The sequence below is a fragment of the Electrona antarctica genome, assembly GCF_951216825.1.
Source record: "Electrona antarctica genome assembly, chromosome: 6".
NCBI lineage: Eukaryota > Metazoa > Chordata > Actinopteri > Myctophiformes > Myctophidae > Electrona > Electrona antarctica.
In genome coordinates, this window is record NC_136811.1 from 30,654,927 (window position 1) to 30,677,462 (window position 22,536).

The window sequence follows — 22,536 nt, forward strand, 5'->3', positions numbered from 1 at the left end:
AATAATATACACTTCTATAAAAAACAGGAAAATATCATATAAAGGAAGTAAAAAGGGAAAAACATACGGTGAGGGGGAAAGGGTGGGGGGGACTTAGACTTTATTTATGGGGTAAATGTTTTGAAGGAGTCAAGGGATTCACATGTCTTAGGCTGTTGGTAGGGCGTTTTGGTGGCATAGGAGCGAAATTTATTTAGTCCCTTGTTTGAGCTGAATCTGGGTTGCACATGGTTTGTTGAACTCCCTCTGGTGTTGTGGGTATGGACTTCGTTGACATTAAGGAAGTATTTAGACAGGTACATAATTATGTATCTTGGTGGTGTAGCGAATCTTGTGGACCAGACCCATTACAAGATGTTGTACGTCAACCCTAAGCCATTCTAGCCTGTCAAAATGGGCAGGGTGAGGTGGGTTCGGGGAGTGAGGCCAAGTAGTAGCCTGACCAGTTTGTTTTGGAAGTCTAGAGCCTTATTTTAAGGGCCTTTGGGGTACTGTGGTACCAAGAGGTGCATGCATAGTTGAAGAAACCTTGTACAAGGGCTCCTGTTAGGGTCTTCAATGTGTTTTTGTTGACCTGTACAGTTATCTTGTTGTCCTGTACAGTTATCTTGTTCTTTGGTTGACTTTTTTGATTACGTTGGTGGCTATACAGTATTTTATCATCTGAAAGATTTGCCTCCAGGATGGAACCTGTAAGTAATTTCATCTTTTCGAGTGATAATATTGTCAGTCAACCACTCTAATCAAGAAGCCATCTGCCTTGCTGATATTACTATTTGATCCAAAGAGAATTAATTCAGTTTTTCCCAGGTGTAAAGATAGTTTGTTATCAGCGAGCCAGGTGCAGAGTTCAGAGCTGAGGGCCTTTTCAACCTGCAGTTTGTTCCTGTGATGAGACCAGCAGTGCCGAGTCATCTGCGAACAGGAACAAGTTGCAGTCACAAGCTGATGTCATGTCGTTTACATATATTAGGAACAGTAAATGTTCTAGTAGTACAGCTCACTGGTGGGGGGGGTGGGGTTCTCTCATCTTCCGGAAGTTCCGGGTATGATGACACGCATACCCTCTATAAAAATAGGGCGGTAGGCCCAGACGGTTAGCTCGTCTGGTCACCTAGGCCCGACTCACACCTTTCGATCTAGCATACAACATTGATGCATGCTAGATCATACAAAGGGTGTGATACATCTTGCCCCAATGCATTTCCAATGGAAGTCACATGGTTTGACACAACATTTGTGTTGTGCGGCTTTCGGCTGTGTTTCGACTGCCCCCCTCCCCCTCATACAACACAAATGTTGTGTCAAACCATGTGACTCCCATTGGAAATGCATTGCGAGCTTGCATCAGCTTTACAACAAGCATACGTCAATCTGTTGTGCACGTGTGAGTCGGCCGAGCCCTAGGCTAGTGCCAAGCCAGCCGTACGGCGTTAGCCAGGCTAATAAGCCAGACTGAATCAGCCGTTGGCAAAAAACGACAGTGTGATTCTTAGCCAGGCTAGTACGGCGCCACGGGTTCGACTCCCGAGCCCGCCGGCCTTTGCTGCGTGTCACTCCCCATCTCTCTCCCCCTTTCCTGTCTGTATACTGTTCCCTATCATCAATAAAGGCATACAAAAGCCCCAAACATTACAATCAAGACTCAAGAGTGAGAGTCTCTAAACCTAACCTCAGTAAAACTATACCTAAACCTAACCTTAACCTAACTCAGTAAAACTATGCCTGCCCGGGAGCCAATCAGACGACACATGGTAAGGCGGGTGACCGGTCTATCCCAGAACGTTGGTGGGATTCATAATCATGCGGCAGGCAGCAGGCACAGGATTGAAGGAAAAATGGACACATGAGGAATAGGCCTACTCCCGGCCGGTGGGAGGCAGCAATGTGCCGAAAAGGCATCTAGTCTTCCGGAAATTACACGAAGAAGAAGAAGCAGCTTCGCTGAGCTAGTCAGGGCTGTGGCATTTATTTTATATTTTACGACTGGATTTAAGATAATCGCAAAACACCTTCAAAGCAATACAGATATGTTTGAGCTATGTATGTCACGTATGATCAAGCATGAAACTGAATAACACTTCTCCAGCTAAAGTCAGTCAAATTTACCAAGTGTAGACGTCGGCTCCAACACCATTGTCAACAACAACAGCAGCAGCAGTCTGCCAAAGCCTCTTTCAACATCACCCCGGTAATGTAAAATCACCGCACGTTTCTTGATAATTTATCAAATGTTATAAAAAGATTTGACATCTTGCGAACAGATAACATGTATCCAGATCCACCCTGGCTAACCGCTAACGTTAGCAAGCTAAAGTAGCACTGCCTTGTTTTTCTTGATCATGGTGTGTCATATGACTGCTGCTGCATGCATAATGCACTGTTAATAATGAATGTTCTCTATTTGCATCTGTTTTGCATTATGTTCATCTACCCTTGGATCAAGACTATCATATTTGTATTTTAACGAGTCTGACTATGATATATGTATTTTATCCAGTCTGACTTTAACTTTCATGTTATGATTAGGCAGATGTAAAAATTGATCAAATACATATTTGATAGTCTTGATCAAAGGCTAATATTGATAGTTTTATGTTGGCCACAAAAGAAACGGGATGAATCACTAACTTCACATTTCATTTCATTACACTTTTTATTTGTAAATTAAGCTGTTGATGATAACTGATGATGACATTGCTTGTCTAATTATTTCCACCATATCATTTCAATTTTGTTCAGTCATGGGGAATCAACTCGCAGGCATCGCTCCCTCACAGATCTTGTCTGTAGACAGCTACTTCTCTGACATTCATGACCATGAATATGACAAGAGCCTTGGAAGCACCCGCTTCTTTAAAGTGGCACGTGCAAAGCATAGAGAGGGGCTGGTGGTAGTTAAAGTCTTTGCCATTCAAGACCCTTCCTTGCCCCTCACCAGCTACAAGCAGGAGCTAGAGGAACTGAAGATAAGGCTCCATTCCTGCCAAAACTGTTTACCCTTCCAGAAATCATCTCTCACAGAGAAGGCTGCCATCCTCTTCCGGCAGTATGTTCGGGACAATCTGTATGACCGCATCAGCACACGGCCTTTCCTCAACGGTGTGGAGAAGCGCTGGCTAGCCTTCCAAATTCTCACCGCTGTTGACCAGGCGCACAAGGCGGGCGTGCGCCACGGAGACATAAAAACGGAAAACGTCATGGTGACAAGCTGGAATTGGGTGTTGCTCACTGACTTTGCCAGCTTCAAACCCACATACCTGCCAGAGGACAACCCAGCCGACTTCAACTACTTCTTTGACACATCCAGACGGAGAACCTGCTACATTGCTCCTGAGAGGTTTGTGGATGGGAGCATGTTTGCAACAGAGAGCGACCAGAACACCCCTCTGGTAGACCTCACCAACAACAACCAGAGGAGCAGAGGAGAGCTCAAACAGTCCATGGACATATTCTCTGCAGGTAGGCTGTGTATTGTTCTATTTAACCTAATTAAGACCTGAGGAGGATTCTGAAAATGTCTTTTAAATCAGTTCTCATACAAAAATATTCGTACCACACTGCAAGCTTGTACATCAGCTATTTTTTAATAGCCAACACAAAAATATTTTGTTTTGTTTTGAGATTGTTTAATGTAAATACATTTGAAATTGCAAGCTGTTAACCAATCTTCTTACTCATACTCTGCACTGCCTTTTGCCTTTTTCAGGATGTGTGATTGCAGAACTCTTCACAGAGGGAGTCCCGCTATTTGATCTCTCCCAGTTACTAGCTTATCGTAAAGGACACTACCAGACAGAGCACGTTCTAATGAAAATTGAGGACCAAAGCATTCGGGAGTTGGTAATTATCTGTTTTAGCTTCAGTTATTATGGAGAATGTTCTGTTATCCATTTGGGGTGCATACCATCTAGTAACTGAAGGTTGAGGATTCACTACTTTGTTTGATGCTGCAAATATATATATATTTTTTTTTTATGATACATATATATTTATTATGACCAGCAGTTGTGTGTCCTTGTTGTCAGCCTTTATATAAGGCCCAAACGTGCATGCAAAAACATTGGTTGTGTGTTTTGTCTTGTCTTTGAATGATTTGTGTAAACAACGTCCTTGTCTGTATCAGGTTGCCCAGATGGTGCAGTGTGAGCCTGAGAGGCGGCTTACAGCAGAGGAGTATCTAAAGCAGCAGAGGGGTAAAGCCTTCCCAGATATATTCTATACCTTTCTACAGCCCTACATGGCCCAGTTCGCCAAAGAAACCTTCCAGTCTGCCGATGAGCGAGTGCTTGTCATCCGTAAGGATCTGGACAATATCCTCCATAACTTAAGAGGTGGAGCAACAGGAGCAGGCTACTGTTCTGAGAAGGCAGCCCAAGAGAATGGCTGTGGAGCAGTAAGTCCCAGAGAAGAACAAGGGCTTATAGTGTTGGTGTCAGTCATCACCTCTTGCCTGCAGACACTGCGTTCCTGTGACTCAAAGCTAGCAGCACTGGAGCTGGTGCTCCATCTGGCGCCACGGCTCAGTGTGGACATCCTGCTAGACCGAATCACACCTTACCTGCTGCATTTCTGCAACGATCCTGTGCCCCGTGTACGTGCACAGGCGGTGCGCACTCTAGCCAAGGTGCTGGCATTGGTAAAAGAAGTGCCCAGAAATGACGTCAACATCTATCCGGAGTACATCCTGCCAGGCATCGCCCACCTTGCCCAGGATGATGCCACCATTGTCAGGCTGGCATATGCAGGTGCCTTTTTTGGATGGTGTTTGAGATAGGTGCTCTATGAAGGGGCATTGTTCGTTAACAAGTATACCAGTAATGGTATTTTAATATTGCACAAATATTTGGGCAAGAAGCCCTTCTTCAGCATAGCAGAAATAAATGACTTATCTGACTGACATGCATGGCATTCTGAAGAAGGACTTCTTGCTCTCAGCTTTAGCTTTTAGATTTAATATATAGTTTCTTTGAATCTATAAATTGTTATTAACATAGCTTACTTTGCCTAACAGTACATTTTCCTTTTTTGTAACAGAGAATATAGCCCACCTGGCAGAGACAGCACTTCGCTTCTTAGAGCTGGTCCAGGAGAACCACCTGAACACAGAACATGACTTGAGTGGAGAGGATGCAGAGGAGACCCTCCACCCTAATGAAAACTATGACTCAGGTAGACATTTAATGAGATCATTAGAGACAGACTGTAAGTGCAATGACATTACAGTCACTTTCATCAGATGAAAACCTTGTGAGTCGTGATATTGTTTTCAGGAAATAAAAATACAAAACAGCTCTCACAACAAAAAACAAAGAAACATTCCACCAAGAGCAAAATTATGGTATACTATACCTAATGTAAGGTTGACAATTATTTGCATTCTATTTTTTTATCGTTGACAACAATCCAAGTCGCCAATTCAATCCACATGTTTATCACCAACCACATATTCCTCAGATGTGGAATATCATTTATGTACTTTGATGCTTTTAACTGTGTTTATTGAGACCTACTGAACTTACCTTTTGTCTGTCTGTCTCAGAGCTGCAGGCCCTCCATGAGATGGTACAGCAGAAGGTAGTGACTCTGCTGAGCGACTCTGAGAATATTGTCAAACAGTCTCTGATGGAGAACGGCATCACGCGTCTTTGCGTGTTCTTTGGCAGACAGAAGGCCAATGACGTGTTGCTCTCACACATGATCACCTTCCTCAATGATAAGAATGACTGGCATTTGCGTGGAGCTTTCTTTGACAGTATTGTGGGTATGTAGACTCATGGGGCATTTACATTCTAGTAGGGTAGGAAAAATGATGAAAATGTAAAATGTTTCGCAATCATAACTTTAGTTTAAAAATGTCAGATCCACTCCGTTTCTATCAGCAAAAAAAAACATGCTTGATTTATGTTCCATCGCACAATGTGTGTCAGAGAGTATAACTGAATTTAACCCAACTGTTGACCACTGCCTGTATTGTGTTGTCTAGGAGTGGCAGCCTATGTAGGTTGGCAGAGCTCTTCCATCCTGAAGCCTCTCCTCCAGCAGGGTCTGAGTGACGCTGAGGAGTTTGTTATCTACAAGGCCCTCAATGCCCTCACCTGCATGTGCCAGCTGGGCCTTTTACAGAAGCCCCATATCTATGAATTTGTCAGTGACATCGGTGAGATGAATAGCTCTTATAATGAATTAGTGCTGTGTATTGCCATGTTTTGTTCTTGCTTAATGTAAATTGCTCTGGATTAAGAGGGTCTGCTAAATGCCTAAATTGTAAATAGCTTTTGAGTGACCTTCTAAAAGATTTGATGTAGTATATCTTATTTAGCCTTCCAGACGGCTTGGTGTGTGTGTGTGTGTGTGTGTGTGTGTGTGTGTGTGTGTGTGTGTGTGTGTGTGTGTGTGTGTGTGTGTGTGTGTGTGTGTGTGTGTGTGTGTGTGTGTGTGTGTGTGTGTGTGTGTGTGTGTGTGTGTGTGTGTGTGTGTGTGTGTGTGTGTGTGTGTGTGTGTGTGTGTGTGTGTGTGTGTGTGTCCAATGTAAAACTCAAGACTGATGTAGCGAATCAGGCTGTATCCCAGGCTATATTTTATTTATTTGTCCAGTTTTATTAAACAGAAATGTTAAATAATGTTTGCTTAATTATATCCTTGTCTTTAATCAGTTAAGTGTGTAGTATTTGATTTCTATTGTAATTCTTAGGGGAACACAGTAAAATATTCAGTGTTCATTTAACACAGTAATGGAAATGTTCTCACTCTCAGCTCAGTTAATAAACATGAATTTGGGTGTTTACATTCCCAAATACAAACTTATATTGACTATATATTGATTATATTGCTATGCCACTGTTCATAGCTCCATTCTTGTGTCACCCGAATTTGTGGATCCGCTATGGAGCGGTGGGTTTCATCACTGTGGTGGCGCAGCACCTCAACGTGGCAGATATATACTGCAAACTAATGCCTCACCTCAACCCCTTCATCACCCAGCCCATCATACAGGCAAGTCCTCAATTTACCATTGGCATGACTTTAATACTGTCGTAAATCTGTTTCGTTTGAGCGGCACTGTCATGATAATTTAGGCTTTTACAGTAGTCTTACCCCTGTATTCATCAGTAGCACTAATCCACTTGCCAGAATACCAGAACCATCCTCTTCAATTACAGGATCAATGTCGAGGCTGGATGTCAGTAAACTTTGGCATGAGTTTATTTTTATTTTTTTAATACCTGTAGTGAACAAGGCCCTGCTTTCTCTTCAGATTGACAAGGAGTTGGTGCTTCTTAGTGTGCTGAAGGAGCCAGTGAGTCGTTCCATCTTTGACTATGCACTGCGCTCCAAAGACATCGCTAGCCTCTTCCGCCACCTGCTGCTCCGGCAGAAGAAACGCGCAGGCTCCATTCCAGAGTGTCCAATACCCGAGGACCCGGCCATCGCCCAGCTGCTAAAAAAGCTGCTGTCACAGGTCAGAAAAAGATTATTAACAAATATACATATACAGGGGTTGACACTAAGGTCTCAGAGGCACTTGCCCGTCGGGCAAGTACAGGTCATGTTCTACTTGCCCTCAGGTCATGGCCACTTGCCCCCCAAAAATATCGCAGAAATTGAATTACCATTCATTTTAACTTATTTTTTACTTTCTACTGCTTGCTTGAAACTTCCTAAATATCTATAATTTAGCTGGAGAGGCTGAAACTCCCACTTCACTGTCTCTGCACACACACACACACACACACACACACACACACACACACACACACACACACAGTGTGTAGGACAGTATGCACTATGCGCACAATTACAACAGTATGATAGCTGATAGGGGGAACCGTTCTTAGCAGCCATAATATATTAGCATGCTCTCTAGCATCACATATTGCCAAACAGCACTGAACTCGGATCATAACGGTAAAACGGTCACGGAGGTTCTGCTTTTGCCCTATGCCCACTTCAATGCGCTTCTGAGAGTACACAGGTGGAACAAATTAATGAACGAGTGACAGCTAACGAGCAAGCTACACTGTCGTTTAGCTGCCTGCCAGCAAGCTCACAGAGACATTTTTGGTCATCCGACAAAAAATACATACGTCGTACAGGTGCTCATAAATGCCATGTTTTGGGGGCTTGAGAAAACTCATGGCTCATTTTGCAACCTGGTGATGAGCTCGCAGATCAGCTGTTTTCGCGGAGCACATGTCGCAGCCACTTGACGCTCTGTGTGTGTGTGTGTTAGGAGAGACGAGAGAGATTGATAAAGAGAGGGGGAGACACGCTGCGCTCTGATCATGTTCAAGACGTGTTGTCATTATAGCAAAGTAAAGACGGTTGTATCCCCACTCAAAATGCACACCTGCTCGGTCGGGCAACCCGGTAGAAACCCTCACCTGTCCGACCATTTTTCTTTACTTGCCCCGGGCAACCGTTAGTGTCAACCCCTGCATATATATAATGTAAAACACTACAATCCAGGTCAGAATGAAAGAGTTGCTTTAGTTAATTTTGATGACTGTATTGGGTTTCCGAGGCTACTGTATTAGTGACTCATCACTAATATGGGTGGGGGATCCATGCTACTCATAGATTTTAACAGATCTGATAATATTATGTTGAAATGAAATCCTTTCCATGAGTCTAAAGGGATTTTAGGACATATGACGTAGGGGTGGGACGATATGGGTTCCTCACGATACGATATATATCGCGATATTAGGCCCTCGATAACGATAATATCACGATATTCGATATATTGCGATATTTGCGATATATCGATATATTGTATGAAATTTCATCAACGATATATCACGATATCTGCAACTACAAAATACTTGTAGTATAATGCAGCATTTTGTATTCCCACAAAGCTGTTTGGAGACTTTGGACAAATCACCATCCAGTAATTCAGTACTTCTGGTTGCTGTGGAATCTGAGTGGGATTTGCTTTATTTTAGCTGTCATTTCCTCCTTTTCTAAACATGTTGTTCATCACTTCATTATGAACAACATTTCAAATTTCTTTTTTTCCCCCGATATCGATATTTTAATAATCAATATCGATTATTTATCGCGGGAGGACGTATCGATATATATCGCCATATCGATATTTCAGCACACCCCTAAATTATGACGGTCCTGCAATTGTGCCATACCCCCTCACCCAACCACAGACACAAACGCCCACATAATCATTTTCATCCTTTTTGGCTGCCTTTTAAGACATATGGTGTCATTAAAGTTCCGCCTCCATCCCTCCTGGATCCAATCAACTTCCAGACACTGTCCTGGAAGTGGGTGTGTGGGACTCCCCTCTAGTATCAGTGAAGTGGTGTCATAAAAATAACGTTCCTATAAAATGCTTGGCTGTGCGTTTTGGCACTCAGTGTTGAACAGACAGCCTGGCTTTCATTAATGATGTTGTTTTTAGAGTTTGTACTTACAGTACTGACAGGTGATAATAGCTACAGTGCTGCACTATGAGCCACCAGGGTGGCTCAATCATTTAATGCTACAGTCGGATGATTACAACTTTTATGGCTAGATTCCCAGTGTCATAGGACCCATGTTGAATGTCACCCCCTCCCCCATCTCTCTCTTGCTCTCTCTCTAAATGAATAAATGCCATGATCCTCAAAAGTCACACTTTGAAAACGACAAAGATTTGTAGGTGAGCTTTTTACATTATTATCAAGGCTTATGTATAATATATATTAATTGTTAGAAAACAATTGACTTAAAAAACATACATGTAAAATGGACACATTTGTGGAGCCGGGCCAGAGTCAGAATTCTGCTTCATATGCGGTCAAGGAGAGTTCATGTCTAGTCAAGCCACATGGTGTGTTGTTAACATCCAGCCTAATTGGTCTTTGCAGGGAATGACTGAGGCTGAGGAGGACAAGCTTCTGGCGCTAAAAGACTTCATGCTGAAATCCAACAAAGCCAAGGCTAACATGGGTGAGCAGAGCCATCTGGGAGAGACCACCAACAGCGGTGTTATCGACCTGGCCACGTTGGGCATCACAGGCTGCCAAGTGGACTTGGTGAAACCCAAGTCAGAGACAGAGGACAAGAGAGGTAACATTTGATATGACATGAGAAGAAACATTGTGTGCCAAGACATGTTAAGACTGTTCAAAAGAATAAAAGTCCCCACAACATTGCTCCTCAGTGTTTCTCCTCAGACATGACGGGGTACACGATATTGTGTCCCATTCAGCCGTAATGCTTTCATCAGGGAGCTTGTCTGTCCAATGTACTAATAAAGCAGGGCCCAAGGGCCCCAGAAGCCAAGTTCCAGCCAAATGTGGTCTTTAGCCCAGACATTATAATGACCAGGAGATTTCTCCTTAATGATGGAGAGTGCTAACATCTGTATAGAGCTCCTTAAGCATTTTAGTTTTTTGTATTGATTCGTTCTCCTAGAGCAGCTATGATAAGAAAAGGATGTACTGTATGCTAGAACCCTTCGCCTTGTGAGCACATGCTACACTTACCTTAACAGTTCAGTGAGAACATTCATGACATTATTACTGCACACAGCAACACTGTGAACAAGCGCACTGGTCAAATAATATAACTATATAAAGAAATTCAAAAGGAGGCAGTAACAATAACTAATGCTATAAGATTTCTTCTATGTTTCCCTCTACACCAAATGCCTTAGCCGAATATAGCCGAGCATGGATGGATGGATAGCATTAGCTACTGTATTTTTGCTGAATGTTTGCAGCAGAATAGGCACGTTGGGGTTCATGTAGTTAAATAATGTTCAAAATGTCGGCCAGCAGGGTTACAGAGAGTTGAGGTGTAATTTCATTACTCTGTGATCAAGTTTGGGTATTAATTAAGCTGAGCATCATATGATGATGAGCCATAAGACTGGCTTGTAAGCAACAATACTCTAGTGTCAGCTACCACACACAGAGCAACAATACTCTAGTGTCAGCTACCACACACAAAGCAACAATACTCTAGTGTCAGCTACCACACACAGAGCAACAATACTCTAGTGTCAGCTACCACACACAAAGCAACAATACTCTAGTGTCAGCTACCACACACAAAGCAACAATACTCTAGTGTCAGCTACCACACACAAAGCAACAATACTCTAGTGTCAGCTACCACACACAAAGCAACAATACTCTAGTGTCAGCTACCACACACAAAGCAACAATACTCTAGTGTCAGCTACCACACACAAAGCAACAATACTCTAGTGTCAGCTACCACACACAGAGCAACAATACTCTAGTGTCAGCTACCACACACAAAGCAACAATACTCTAGTGTCAGCTACCACACACAGAGCCTTGTGAAAGGATCATGGTTTCTGATTGAGCCGAGGTCCCAGTGTTGGTCAAATAAACATAATGTTCTGATGAAGAAGACCCAGTTAAAGCAATCATTTGCATTTAATCAGAAACCATAGGTGACTGCTCTGTTTCATATTGTAAATAATGTTTTGGTTTTTCAGACCCCATCACACAACATCTAGTATATTGTTATGTGATGATCTAGCTTGACGTAATATTATTCACGTTTGATTTGGAAATAATAATAAACAACTGATGGCTTAACATATCCCACTGATTTACCCTCCAGCCCACATGTGGTCACATACTGTACATAACATAATATATTAATTATGCCAAAGGCTACCCTATCTTACCATACATTTTCAGTGGTTTTGTGAACAACCGCATTGTCTGCATGAACCCCCAATGTCCCTATTCTGGGACGAACACAAAAATAGCAGCTCTACAAGCTCACACCACAGCACTGTGTGAGCTTGTAGATTGCCTATTTCCAGCAAAGATATTTAGTGTACAGGGGGGAAAAAAGGAGAGCCTAATAGACCCCTGGAGGGCTCCGGTCAACTAGGTACAGTATATAGGTTTAAGTGGTTACACCTGTGTTTTTATTTTTGTCTAATTGAGTTTTTGGTCTAAAATCTGACTGTCTGTGTCTCTCTCTCTCTCTCTCTCTCTCGTTGTCCACTCCCTGCTCTTAACCCCTCCTGATGTCACTGCAGCAGACAGAGTTTATCATTGTTTAACCTTTGCGCTGTTTGAGTTCCAGCTGGTATGTTACAGTCGCACGGCCACATCCAGCTGGTATGTTACAGTCGCACGGCCACATCCATCTGGTATGTTACAGTCGCACGGCCACATCCAGCTGGTATGTTACAGTCGCACGGCCACATCCAGCTGGTATGTTACAGTCGCACGGCCACATCCAGCTGGTATGTTACAGTTGCACGGCCACATCCAGCTGGTATGTTACAGTCGCACGGCCACATCCAGCTGGTATGTTACAGTCGCACGGCCACATCCAGCTGGTATGTTACAGTCGCACGGCCACATCCAGCTGGTATGTTACAGTTGCACGACCACATCCTCCTGGAGTGTTGGATTGCTGTGTGTTTGCTTTTGGTATCTGCCGCATATGGTGTAGCTGTATCATTAGCAAGCAGATATTTGAAATTAAGAAACAAACCAGTGTTAACATGATCTGAAGGAAATCCCCTTTACTGACCTTTTGCACAAAATATGCCCCAGGGATGCTGAAGATCTATTCAATTCTTTCCTGCCCCATCTTGCCCTGTTTTGCTGACTAATATGCCCCATTCAGATAGCTTAAGCTAGGTCTTTGTAGACAAACTTTTGTGTTTTAATACAGCATATGTTATTTTACTCTGGACCAAGCACAATGTGTATTATTAAGAACTTTGGAAGATTAGACGGAGCAGTCTGTGTAGTTCACCCCCTGTGCAGAACAGAACCCATCTATGTTCTGTATGTTTACAGAAACAAAAGGCCTTGAATTAATCTGACGAATAGAACCCCTCTAATGTTGTCTTATCACAGAAACATTTTCTCTCTATCTCTCGCTCACTCTGTCTCTGTATCTTTTCCAAATGATTAAAAATCCTTGTTTTGCCTTGGTAATTGTGAACAGCCCTAGAAGCCATAGCATGTGGTAAAAAAACATGTAGAAACCTTATTGCTTCGTTTTCCTTAATAGCCCTAACTGTAATCATGACTCCATTAACATCTAATTCTTCTATACTTGTTTTGTGTTTTCACCCATAGCGAGGAAGCACACCAAGCAGGACTCCAACATGAATGAAGAATGGAAGAGCATGTTTGGATCACAAGAGCCAGCCTCACAACAACCCCCCACGGTAAACTACCCCTAAAGAGGGCATTGGTTGCACAATGGCACACAATGAAGTCCTATTGTTATCAATTGTTTCCGGTCTAAGCGTAGCAAAAAACAAAGTAATATTAATCCATGCATTGTCAGGGGGGGGGGGGGGGGGGGGGGGGGCAGACATAGACACAGACACAGATAGGTCACTTATCCCAACAGAGGTTGCACACACCCTCGGGTCCTCTGTGATACACGATACGCGAGACAGACACGCACACACACACACACACACACACACACACACACACAACAAAGTTATGTGCTGTAGTAGCATTAGTAGTAACGTTGATGTTGTTTATGTCAAGATATTTACAGCCAGCTGTTGTGTCCCCAGGCAGCCGATGGGCCAGTGAGTCAGAACAGAAAGAGCACCGTGGCACCTGCCGTTCCTGTGGCGCAGTCAATTGCCGGAGGTCCCACCTACCAGCGGCGCCTAAACACCTGCAAGGCAGAGCTCCAGCAACTGCTGCAGCAGAAGAGAGAGCAGTGCAGCGCTGAACGCATGGCCAAACAGATGATGGAGAGCGCTGAGTGGGAGAGCAGGCCCCCACCACCTGGTAACACACTGCTCTCAGGCTATGGAAAAGTAGATAGATAGTAAATAGTACCAAGAAGGCCTTTAATATGTTAATGATGTGTGGGGCTGTGAGAAGGAGGTTCAGGGTTTCTTTTTCAGACTGCTTTGATGAAAACCACTTGACAAGAGAGGTAATTTACTTGATTAGAAGGTTACATGCTTACTTCAAACCACATCAACGAAAGGAAACATGGATCCACTCTTTGAGAAGTATACTGTAGATCAAAAAAGAATTTAATCATAAGACCAGCATGGTTTGGCTAACACAGCCCTCGATGGAATTTCAGAAAATGTTTAGGTACTGTATGTGTTCAACCAAAAATGTAGCTACTTTAAATTCACAGGATGAGCAGCCGTAGTATTCCTGCAAAGACGGATAGAGACAAATTAATTCACTTTGTTCCCAAATGTTTTTCTCATGCTGTAGACTTGATTAGGCTTTATTGAAGTCTAAAATGTATAATCTACTGTCTGTATGTGTTTGGTATGGGCATCCAGGTTGGCACCCCAAGGGTCTTTTAGTGGCTCACCTCCATGAGCACAAGTCTGCCGTCAACCGCATTCGCGTCTCTGATGAGCACTCCATCTTCGCCACCGCCTCTAACGACGGCACTGTAAAGGTTTGGGACAGCCAGAAGATGGAGGGCAAAACCACAACCACCAGGTAGGTTGTCATCACAACTATTGTACCAAAACTACTTCAACATGGTAGTTTATCATAACAACTATGAAAATACTACTATGACACCATAGTTTATCGTGCCAACTATCAAAACTGCTACTACTTGGTATTTTATCATGACAATTACCAAAACTCTTATGACATGGTAGTTTCTCATCATGACAACTACCAAAACTACTACTACATGTACATGGTAGTTTAACATCACAGCTACCAAAACAACAGCTTGCGATGCTTTACATTACCTATATTGTACCTAACATTGTAATAGTGATGGTGAACATAGCCCATAATATGTATTGTATACTTGCCGACCGTATAAATATACATATATAATATATATACTTTGCCTGCCTATTCCTCCAGGTCTGTGCTGACTTACTCCCGTATCGGTGGCCACGTCAAGACCTTAACCTTCTGTCAGGGGTCACATTACTTGGCAGTGGCCTCAGACAATGGTTCCATCCAGCTGTTAGCTGTCGAGGCTAACAAACCTCCCAAATCTCCCAAGGTTCAGCCCTTCCAGACAAGGTTGGCAACACATATCATTTTATCACTGTGAAACCAGACATAATGACTAAGATGTCATAATTGGGGTAGTTGTTTAGGGAGTATTTGCAATCGTAGTGAAGATTTCGTGCACAGTGCGCATACACACACACACACATACCTGTACACACACTCACACATGGGAGCTGCCCAATGCAGCCACAGTCTTTTAATGCTGGCCAATGACTGGCTGTGGGGATTATTTGTCTTGTTCAAGAGCTTTTCAGCAGGATGTAGAGGCTATTTTTAACAGATGAGTGGGTCTTATTAACTTCCCAGTGACTAAACGAACTAAACACTTAGTCTTTGTTTTTCTGTTGTATTTATTTGTGCAATAGAAGCAATACAAAGGTAACAATTTATTAAAAGACAGAAATAAGTGCAGGTGAAAACAGGAAACCCATATAGGTTATACAAGGTCACAAGTTAATTCCTCACCTTTGTGTACTCTTGTTTTCAACAGCCTTGCATGCCTGACATTTTCCTCTCTGTCGCCCAGGTCTCTGGATCAGCAGGACGATGGATGTGTGGTTGACGTTCACCATTTCAACTCTGGGGCCCAGTCGGTGTTGGCGTACGCTACAGTGAATGGCTCTCTGGTTGGCTGGGACCTTCGCTCCAACTCCAACGCCTGGACCCTGCGTCATGACCTCCGCCTTGGCCTCATCACCTCCTTCACCGTGGACATGCACCAGTGTTGGCTCTGTTTAGGTGCGGGTGCTTTTGCATACCTGTGCTGCTTGCAAAGACCGGAAGTTTCCACTTTATGTTAGCAGTGTAAATAACCACCAAGATACAGAGATATGAGTTCATATTGGTACTGAAAATCCTTCCTTCTTAGGTACAAGCAACGGCACTATGGCCTGCTGGGATATGAGATTCCAGCTTCCCATCTCAAACCACTCCCACCCTGCCCGAGCACGAATCAGAAGACTGCTAATGCATCCACTCTACCAACAATCTGTCATTGCTGGTGAGAAGACATTTTTGGATTAACTTAAATTGTCTTAGTTTCCTGGACAAAACAATAAACTGGCTTATGGAGTGACTTGTGTGAATCATCTAGAGCAGATGTTCCCAAATGTTTTAGCTCGGAGTCTAGACTCAAAAAAGAAAGTTGTTGTCTCCCCATGACCCAAACATAAAAAAACCATTATGAATGAACCACTTACGCCCTTTTTAATTTTAAAAGAAAAATGTAGAGTTAGTGAGGTAGTATAGTGATGGACCAATCTCCTTAATGATTCTTATAGTGTTTATGTCATGCTCATATGAGTGAACAAAATAAATAAATAAATGTATTAAATAAATTCTCAGGACTCTTTCTGTTGCGAGGACCTCACATTACATCACTGTTAGGTTGTTTCCTTTCCTGACATACTGCAAAGGAAAGAAATATAAAGGGGATTAACTACTGACTGTATTCCAGTCAGGCTATCCTGACCTGTGCAGCGGTTATGTTCACCTCCCAAATATAAGTTTGCCGTGACACTAGATGAGCACATTTTATTGGCCATGTCTTGACCCGAAACGCTTTTTATTGATGAAGATCTGCAGGATACTTTGCACCTGTTCTGAATTATGGAACATGATTGTTTATGATTGTTTTGTAACACAGAATATTGGGAAATGTTTCATGTGGAAATGGGTCATGATATTCAGATAAGTGTATTCCTTTCCCCCAACAATTCACAATAGGCCTACGTTCCACATTGCAAACATTTAGCAATTTTCACTGTTCATTTGTCGTGAAGAACTTTGGTCAACCCTGGTTGTGTTAATATGTGCTATATAAATAAAGGTTGATTGATTGATTGATGTTCCCTGTTGTTCTTGCAGCTGTCCAAGGAAACAACGAGGTTTCAATATGGGACATGGAAACTGGAGACCGCAAGTTCACCCTTTGGGCCAGCTCAGCTCCACCATTATCTGAGTTGCAGGTATGTGAGGGTGGGGCCTGTGCATTAGTGTGTACTTGTTTGTGGTGAGAGAACATGAAAATCAGACCTCAACACATCTGGGAACGGCAGTACATGTGATGAATGGTTTTAGTTGGGAGTATCGCTGCAATGTTGGTTTTAGTTGGGAGTATCGCTGCAATGTTGATGCCTGGTTCATTCTTTAAATTCCTCAAACTCAGAGAAGCATGAGTTTTTTTATATTTTAACTATCATCATTGTTTTGCATGTTATACTGTATGGCTAATACTGATTATCTGGGTCACATTTACCTGTCACTGGAAAATGCACGAGGCCTTTTCAAGCAGCTTTGTTTTGATTCCATGTATACAGCATCTCTCTTGTTAACAGTAACTCCATGGTGATTGAGCCAAAAGGGAGGTGATGCTGACAAATGAGCAGCAGGATTAGCCATAGCATTAGCATATTATTGTTGAGACAGATGTGAGGATGAAATAATCAGACATGGTGCTATGGAGTTCTCCAAGTTGTTGTAGAATCAGAATAGCAGGTTGGTGTTTCTGTTATGGGTAATGTTGAATCTTGGATTGTGTGATAAAGTTAAATAATCTCTGAAAATAACGTGTGTGTGTGTGTGTGTGTGTGTGTGTGTGTGCGTGTGCGTGTGCGTGTGCGTGTGCGTGTGTGTGTGTGTGTGTGTGTGCCTCAGCCATCTCCACACAGCGTTCATGGGATCTATTGCAGTCCAGCTGATGGGAACCCCTTACTCCTGACTGCAGGCTCTGACATGAGAATCAGGTACTGCACATTTACATTTTGATACAGTAAATATTGTTCCTATAAGTCCCGTAAATGCTACTGTTAGAGAAATGCTGAACCCAAACCAGGAAAGAAACCTGAAGAATTTCAGTACCAATTTTTTGGTGTGTGTGTGTGTGTGTGTGTCTCTGTCTCTCCAGGTTCTGGGACCTGGCATATCCAGAGAGGTCATATATTGTTGCAGGTGGGGCTAATGATTCCCTCCACTGCCCCTCCGTCCTTTACAGCCGCAAGATCATCGAGGGCACAGAAGTAGTGCAGGTACTAAAGGTGTTACTAACTGATGAGCTTAAGATAGAGTAGTTGGTTAAAAGAAGAATAATTGTTACATTTTCTGTCTCTGTTCACTTTATTTTGTTAATTTCTTTATTGATTTGTATCATCCTTAGGAGAAATTCACATTTATCTATATTCTGTATGTACTGTAGGATTTTCTTATTTAAGAAATAAATGAAATGCCAATAGAAAGCCACTCACAAGGACGATGCTTCATTGCAGTTCATGTTGAGACATACGTGTACAGTAAGGGGCCAAGGGCATACATGTTCTACACACTCACAGCATGTCTTGATGCAATGCGGGTTTGAGCTTGTAGATTTGCTATTTGTTTTGTTTTTGAAATGGGGCTTAATTCATAATGTACTTTTGTAAGTTTCGGTACCTCTAATCTGTTCAGATAGGACAGTGTAGACTAGAAAGTGGGAATGACGAGCAACATACTGTAGATCATATTTGAAAGTGGTCGTTGAAATTATTTGATTGATACACTACCCAATCAGCTACTGGCACGCCCCATGGCAAAGTATGTTCACATTTTCATCAACATCACAATTTTATCTTCGCATGGTGTCCTTGCAGGAAATCCACAGTAAGCAGAAGAGTGGGGCACCAGAGGACACACCCCGCAGGGGCCCAGAGTCCCTCCCCGTTGGCCACCATGACATCATCACTGACATCGCCACCTTCCAGACCACACAGGGCTTCATTGTCACCTCCTCTCGAGATGGCATCGTCAAAGTCTGGAAGTAAACTGCTGCTTGTTGCAAGCAGAAGTGTAGTATATCTAAAGATAGGCGCATAAGGATATGCACTCGTACTCTGTCTCATACACATACAGGCACAAATACCCCCTACACACACACTGTACGCTCCCCACCCGTCTCCACATTTCCTCCCTGTTCCCCCTACACTTGAGTCTTCAATGGAGACTTCCTGTAAATAGCAAGCATATTTTAAATTGATTGAATAATATAAATTACTATTATAATCTTGTATAAAAGAAAATAGAATATTACGTTTTTTTATGATATTCATTACAGTAATTACTAAGCAATGCCTACAAAACGTTGCTAGCATTTTTGATGTTTGTCAACTGCTCAAATTGACAATAAAAAAAAATCCAATATCAATTGACTCCTCCTTGGTTTTATTACTTTAAGGTTAGTCCAGTGTCTTCAGTGTATGGGCTAGGTTTTCTTTTTGTTCATGGATTATGCATACAGACCATTGTCTAGACTCTATTCCATTAAAATCACAGTTATCCCAATTTCCATTTAACTACACATAATTTATCATAATCGTTGCTGTCAGGAGGAAACCTCCTAACTCCATTTTTGATTTTTTCTTTTTGCATAAATCAGTGCTAGTGAAGTTGTGTGGTGTTTCGAAAATATTGAACAAATGGAAAGTAGTAAAAAGTGCTTTGGACAAAACTACTTAACTCCATTGGACCCTCAAACTGTCTGTTAAAGCAACAAACTCCACAACCTCTCCCCCTCTCATGGAAGTCATTGACAATATAGAAAGTCACAACACCAACTTTGATGGGGCAGTATTGCTTTGTTAGGTTTTCTTAATTTCCTGAAAAATTTATATTTTTAATTTCCTGAAAAATGAACATTTTGGAGTTAGGTAGTTTCCTCCCGACAGCAGAGATATTACAAAATGTTTCTGATTTTTTTTATTATTTTATATATCTTCTCCAAACTATAACTTATTTGGGCTTTTCTTCCCTCAACGCACTGCAAATATTCATTCTAGAAGATAACATCTGCTATAACAAGCCAATGTTGGGACTAAGGAATTCCTTGACTTTGATTTAAGACATCAAATTGCCAGTCTTGTTTAAGTAGCACATATTTATTATCCATGACACATGCTCCTTTGTAGACTTCTTTTGACCGTTTTTAAATATATTGTCTACTAAGACCTGTGATACTGATCCTTGTGATCTCAACTACTTTGTGCTGTAGGAGTATGATATTATTTGGCTGTTGTTGCACTCATTAAGAGCCAGCTAAAAAAGGGAGTGCAAGATAAATTCCCCAAGCAACCAAACATATTTTATCTGCATCTTGCAGAGTGGCAAATGATTAACCTAACATTAACCACTACTGCAGTGTAAACAGATGTTCACATAACCCTGTTGGCTTAATTTGTCCATCAATTAAAGGTTTTACTTTGTCCAGCTGCTTGCACCAGTATTTCATTTTCTTGTGTAGGATAAACACTAAAGTGGCAGGTTAACTCCAGGCTATAAATCCCACACATAAACAAGCCCACAACCCTGAAGGTTTTTTGTATGTATTTATTTTCTTTAACCATGAGGCACCATTGGTCAGTTTGATAAACTACACACACTGAAGTTATGTTCAATTTACAAACAGTGAGAGAGGATGACAGAGACTGAACGTTTGGCGAGGTTCACTTTCAATCTCTATCCAGTGCAGTGATGAGTTCCAGACCATTTAAGGCTGACTCCAACTCGGACCTGAGGTTTGCTCCAGCAACTTTAGGGATTTGTTTATGGTGTAAAGTTGAGACTGTACAGACACAAGGGAAGCCCCTTTGTTTGCAGTTCATTCCTCTGAAGTGTAAACCATAATCTGTCCCATTTCCAAGTGCTATCTTCATTTAACATTCAAATGACTGCTTTGACTGTGTTTTCTATTACATGCAAATACTTGATATTTATTGGCAATTATGTCGTAAGTATGATCAATGATGGAGCCAATAAAGCACAGCAGCAAGAATGGTGTACTGTACATCAACACCTGGGACCAGCTTAAAGGGTGTAGTGTACACATAAAAATGATTGATGAACCAATGACCAGGAAGACTCAAGCATTTCTAAACAAAAGTAAGAGAGATCATCTTATCTTCTCACTGAGTATAGCACCAAATGTGTACAGAAATTAAATAATGATGATGTGTAGTATAGGAGTTGTAATGTAACTGGCAATGCTGAAAACAATGGACAGATTAAATAGAATATTAAAAAAGAGAAGGCTGATTATACCAACTATCATTACCGTTTGCTTACACTGTAATTTAACTCTGAGATGGGTCCACTATCAGATATTTTGCTTTGTATGTTTTACACCTGCTGTTATTTTGTTTATTGTCATTTGTGTGAATCATCCAAATAGCAAAACAGAAAATCTAGCAAATGTTTGACACTCCAACTCCAAAAAACATGTGTATTACAGGTAGCTTACAAATTATGAATATTGGCATTGCTTATGTAAGCATAATTTGACCATTTACACCTTTGTGTGTACTAAGTTGTTTACTTAGTTGTACTAAGTTGTTTACTGCAAACTGACATCTGGCCCCAGGCTTGACTATTAATACATCTACACGTTTGACTACACCTGCTGCAGGACAGCCAAGTCAAACTCAAATCAGCACATCATACTGTATCTTAAGAATTACAATGTCTTTATTATGGCCAGGCACAATCTATGTTGAATCAATGCTCACCGTCAAATTTTCTAAGGCCCCAGTACAGATCAAATTATAATATCGAATTGCAAAGGCCTGTAGGTACTTTTAAGTGCTACTAAACCCATACGACGAGGAAGACGTTTGGATATCATAGGGACATCTTGACATCTGATGGACATCTTGGTCGAACTCAAGCTGCGTAGATGCACGTAACTAAGCTTATTAGCTTATTATCGCCTCTTTATCAGACAGAGATTCTCACATTTTGCTTGCGTCTCAAATTGATTACCATTCCCGCCACAACCTCCAAACCAGAACCGAGAGCACTCGCTCTGCTCCGTGTCAAAGTACCACTTCATGGTGTAGTTCTGACAACTTCCCACATCTTGCCTTAGGAAGCAGACATCTGGTGGGGGGCAAAGGAAAAAGTGGAGGAGAAATTTGTAGGGTAGGAAAGGAAAACATTTTGTAAGAAAATGCATATGAATTCCAAATTTGTGGAAATGTTTGCATAAAAACAAAAACTGCTTGACATTGCAGTAACTTTAAAGCTACTGCCAGACAGACATTCAGAAATGAATGTAGCCCTTACCTTTGTTAAGATCACTGGCCTCTGTTTTCAGGAGGTAGGTAGGGTCTGTCAAACAAAAAACAATTAACAGCAACCTAACAAACAAACAAATTCAAAACACTGACATACAGAAATATTGTCTCCATATTGAAATAACAGTGTCCTGTTATTAAAAGCAGTCCAGTCACCAACATGTTACTTGGTAAAGGGCAACAGTTTCATCCTCAAACTAATAAACAATGCTATTGATCAGAAACAGCTACATCACCCAGGTCAACAAGAGTTTAACATTAAATTCATACTCCATTGTGTGAGGGTGTCGCTTGTCAAAAATAAACTAGCCGTAATTTCTGGACTATAAAGCGCACCTGAATATAAGCCGCAGCAGCTAAATTTAGGGAAAAAACAAATGTGTACATATACAAGCCGCACTGGACTATAAGCCGCAGGTGGCCATAGAGATATATTTAGAAGGTCCCCT

The 22,536-nt window shown here is 41.9% G+C and overlaps 2 protein-coding genes across 2 annotated transcripts in view; one reads left to right on the plus strand and one right to left on the minus strand.

The window, feature by feature from the left end:
* The first annotated feature begins 1,846 nt into the window (after positions 1–1,846).
* Positions 1,847–19,171, plus strand: pik3r4 (phosphoinositide-3-kinase, regulatory subunit 4). The gene is made up of 20 exons (XM_079502811.1): positions 1,847–2,191; positions 2,743–3,462; positions 3,710–3,843; positions 4,127–4,748; positions 5,038–5,172; positions 5,543–5,764; positions 5,987–6,160; positions 6,851–6,996; positions 7,259–7,462; positions 9,870–10,071; positions 13,092–13,183; positions 13,547–13,769; positions 14,288–14,453; positions 14,838–15,002; positions 15,520–15,731; positions 15,862–15,993; positions 16,860–16,960; positions 17,649–17,737; positions 17,899–18,019; positions 18,617–19,171. Exons 2-20 carry the CDS (start codon positions 2,745–2,747, stop codon positions 18,785–18,787), a joined length of 4,029 nt encoding a protein of 1,342 aa, XP_079358937.1. The 5' UTR covers positions 1,847–2,191; positions 2,743–2,744; the 3' UTR covers positions 18,788–19,171.
* A 1,184-nt stretch (positions 19,172–20,355) lies between these two features.
* The window catches only part of col6a4a (collagen, type VI, alpha 4a), a 58,778-nt gene continuing 56,597 nt past the window's right edge, over positions 20,356–22,536 (minus strand). The window contains exons 42-43 of the mRNA XM_079504134.1: positions 22,077–22,121; positions 20,356–21,890 (exon numbers count right to left, since the gene is read on the minus strand). Coding sequence (XP_079360260.1) covers positions 21,715–21,890; positions 22,077–22,121 — 221 coding nt within the window. The 3' untranslated portion in view covers positions 20,356–21,714. The remainder of the gene's footprint in view (positions 21,891–22,076; positions 22,122–22,536) is intronic.

Excerpts from the sequence above, each read along its gene's own strand:
- pik3r4 (XM_079502811.1), top strand. The coding sequence starts at position 2,745 with ATGGGGAATCAACTCGCAGGCATCGCTCCCTCACAGATCTTGTCTGTA. Across the intron at positions 4,749-5,037 it reads TGTCAGGCTGGCATATGCAG|AGAATATAGCCCACCTGGCA; the intron begins GTGCCTTTTTTG and ends TTTTTGTAACAG. Across the intron at positions 15,732-15,861 it reads CCAGTGTTGGCTCTGTTTAG|GTACAAGCAACGGCACTATG; the intron begins GTGCGGGTGCTT and ends CTTCCTTCTTAG.